This window comes from Zerene cesonia, unplaced genomic scaffold (assembly GCF_012273895.1).
Source record: "Zerene cesonia ecotype Mississippi unplaced genomic scaffold, Zerene_cesonia_1.1 Zces_u006, whole genome shotgun sequence".
In the NCBI taxonomy this organism is placed as follows: domain Eukaryota; kingdom Metazoa; phylum Arthropoda; class Insecta; order Lepidoptera; family Pieridae; genus Zerene; species Zerene cesonia.
The window spans coordinates 1,048,083-1,050,353 of NW_024045136.1; the positions used below are offsets into that span (position 1 = coordinate 1,048,083).

At 44.9% G+C, this 2,271-nt stretch overlaps 1 protein-coding gene across 1 annotated transcript in view; it reads left to right on the forward strand.

Annotated features, from left to right (window-relative positions):
• LOC119838883 (zinc finger protein 672-like) overlaps positions 1 to 2,271 on the forward strand; it is a 13,438-nt gene that overhangs the window by 2,369 nt on the left and 8,798 nt on the right. The window contains exons 3-4 of the mRNA XM_038365026.1: positions 531 to 632; positions 1,996 to 2,191. Of these exons, the coding sequence (XP_038220954.1) occupies positions 531 to 632; positions 1,996 to 2,191 (298 nt within the window). The remainder of the gene's footprint in view (positions 1 to 530; positions 633 to 1,995; positions 2,192 to 2,271) is intronic.

The window sequence follows — 2,271 nt, forward strand, 5'->3', positions numbered from 1 at the left end:
ACTGGTCCACGCAAAAATCCACGCGGGCTGCTTGCAGCCCGCGCACCGCGCACCAGCTAGTCTAATATATAAAATTCTCGTGTCCAAGTTTTCGTTGCCATACTCCTCCGAAACGGCTTGACCGATTCTTGTGAAATTTTGTGTGCATATCTGGTATGTTTGAGAATCGGCTAACATCTATTTTTCATACCTCTAAATTCAGAGTAAGGCAGAACAGCGTTTGCCGGGTGCAGCTAGTAGACTATATAAGTATAGAAAACTAGCAGTAAGCCGCAGCGTCACTCGCTTGGAGCCTGATTGAAAAGAAACCATACATGGCCAATCTAGACTACAATCCATCTCTGTACCAAATTTACATACAGATATGATAAGGTGCTTCCACATGAAAGAGTATCAAACATGGATGTGTATCCATCCATCCATCCATCCCTTCATCCATTCTTACAAACGTTGCCATTATAATATTAGAAGGATACACACGACCAAGACAATTACAAAAAAGGTTTCTTCACATCTTACACTTGTTTTAGACGAAGAATATTTAGATGAGACGATATTAGAAGCTGAGGATTCTGCGGCAGGCCAGAATGCGGGCTGCCGGGGTTCCGGCTGCGGGAATGATGACATGGAAGGTATGTAAGTTGGGTGCGGAGCTGGTGGGCCGCCTGATGGTAAGCGCTACCACCGCCCATGAAGATTTGGAGAGGCGTAAGGTCAATTGCATACCTTACGCCTCTACAAAGGGATTGCCGACTTTAAATTGGGAGGGGATTAGGAAAGGATTGACGAGAGGAATAAAGGAAAGGACTGAGAAGGGTAAGGAAAAGGATATGGGCCTGGACAAAATTGGGCGGTGGACAAAATTATAAAGAACTGGCGTTTCGCCCGCGAATTCCAGGGTAATTCCCAAGGGAATGAAATGTTTCACCGTGATATAACATAGCTATGCCACTCTAGCCTCCTGTCGCCAAGCACAAAGTTTTATCGTTGCCACGTAAAAGAAAGACAAACAAACAAACATTTTCACGTTTATAATTGTAAGGATTTGAAACGTAAATTTTAAATAATAAATTACTCTAGGTTTATTCGATTAATAAAACTGTATTAGCGAGATATTCGTATGTACCCGCTAGCTGCGCCCTGGGTTTTTACCCACGTAAGTCCGTATGAAGTAGAAATATCGGAATAAAAAGTTGCCTATATGTCATTCGTCATTCCAGTTGTTCAGCTATCTACGTACCAAATTTCATTGCAATCGGTTCAGTAGCTTTTGCGTGAAAGAGCAACAAACACACACACACATCCTTACAAACTTTCGCATTTATAATATTAGTCTTTTTAATCCTGATATTCCTACGGGATACGGACTTTTGCGGGTGAAACCGCGGAGCGCAGCTAGTCTTATATAAGTATGTAATGTGTGTGTATGTGTGTTCTGTAAATTTGATATTAATATTACATTATACTTATATTTGATTCTTCCGTTTACATGTACGCTGCCACTATCATGGGGTCAATGTGGTGTCCACTGAAAATCAGTGGACAGTCCGTCCGTCAGTTTTAAGTTGATTTAATGGGCTTAGACTCTCATACACTGAGTGGTTCACCTTTTTATACTGGGTTAATTTAGCTTTTTTTTCATATCAAATTATTTATTTTTTTAAAGCAGTGGTGGCTCAGTGGTGAGAACCTCGGACTTCAAAATCGACAAGTCGGGGTTCGAGACCGGGCGAGCGTGCAGGAAATAAATTGATTTTTCAATTTATCTGCACATGTGGACAACATCACCACTGCTTAAAACGGTGAAGGAAAACATCGTGAGGAAACCGGCATGGCCAAGAATCAAAAGTTCGACAACATGTGACATCTGCCAACCCGCACTTGGCCAGCGTGGTGGATTATGGCCTGAACCCACATAGGAGGCCTGTGTCCCAGCAGTGGGAACATATGTGGGCTGATGATGATGATATTCTTTCTTTATTTCCAAACGGCTAGACGACGACGAGGAGCACGAAATCGAAGCGCTCGACGAAACGACGTGCATATACTGCGACTTGCAGATGAACACGGCGGAGGAGATACACCACCACGTGCGGCTGGTGCACGGGCTGGAGCCGCGGACGGGGCGGCGGGTGCGCGAGTGCGGCCTGTGCGGCGCCTCGCTGCGGGATCTGGCTGACCATTTGAACAGGTGCTGTGGACTCGTGAAGTGGGTAGTGGAAGTGCAAGTTGGGTGCGGTGGCTGGGATGTGGAAAGTGAGGGGTGGTGTG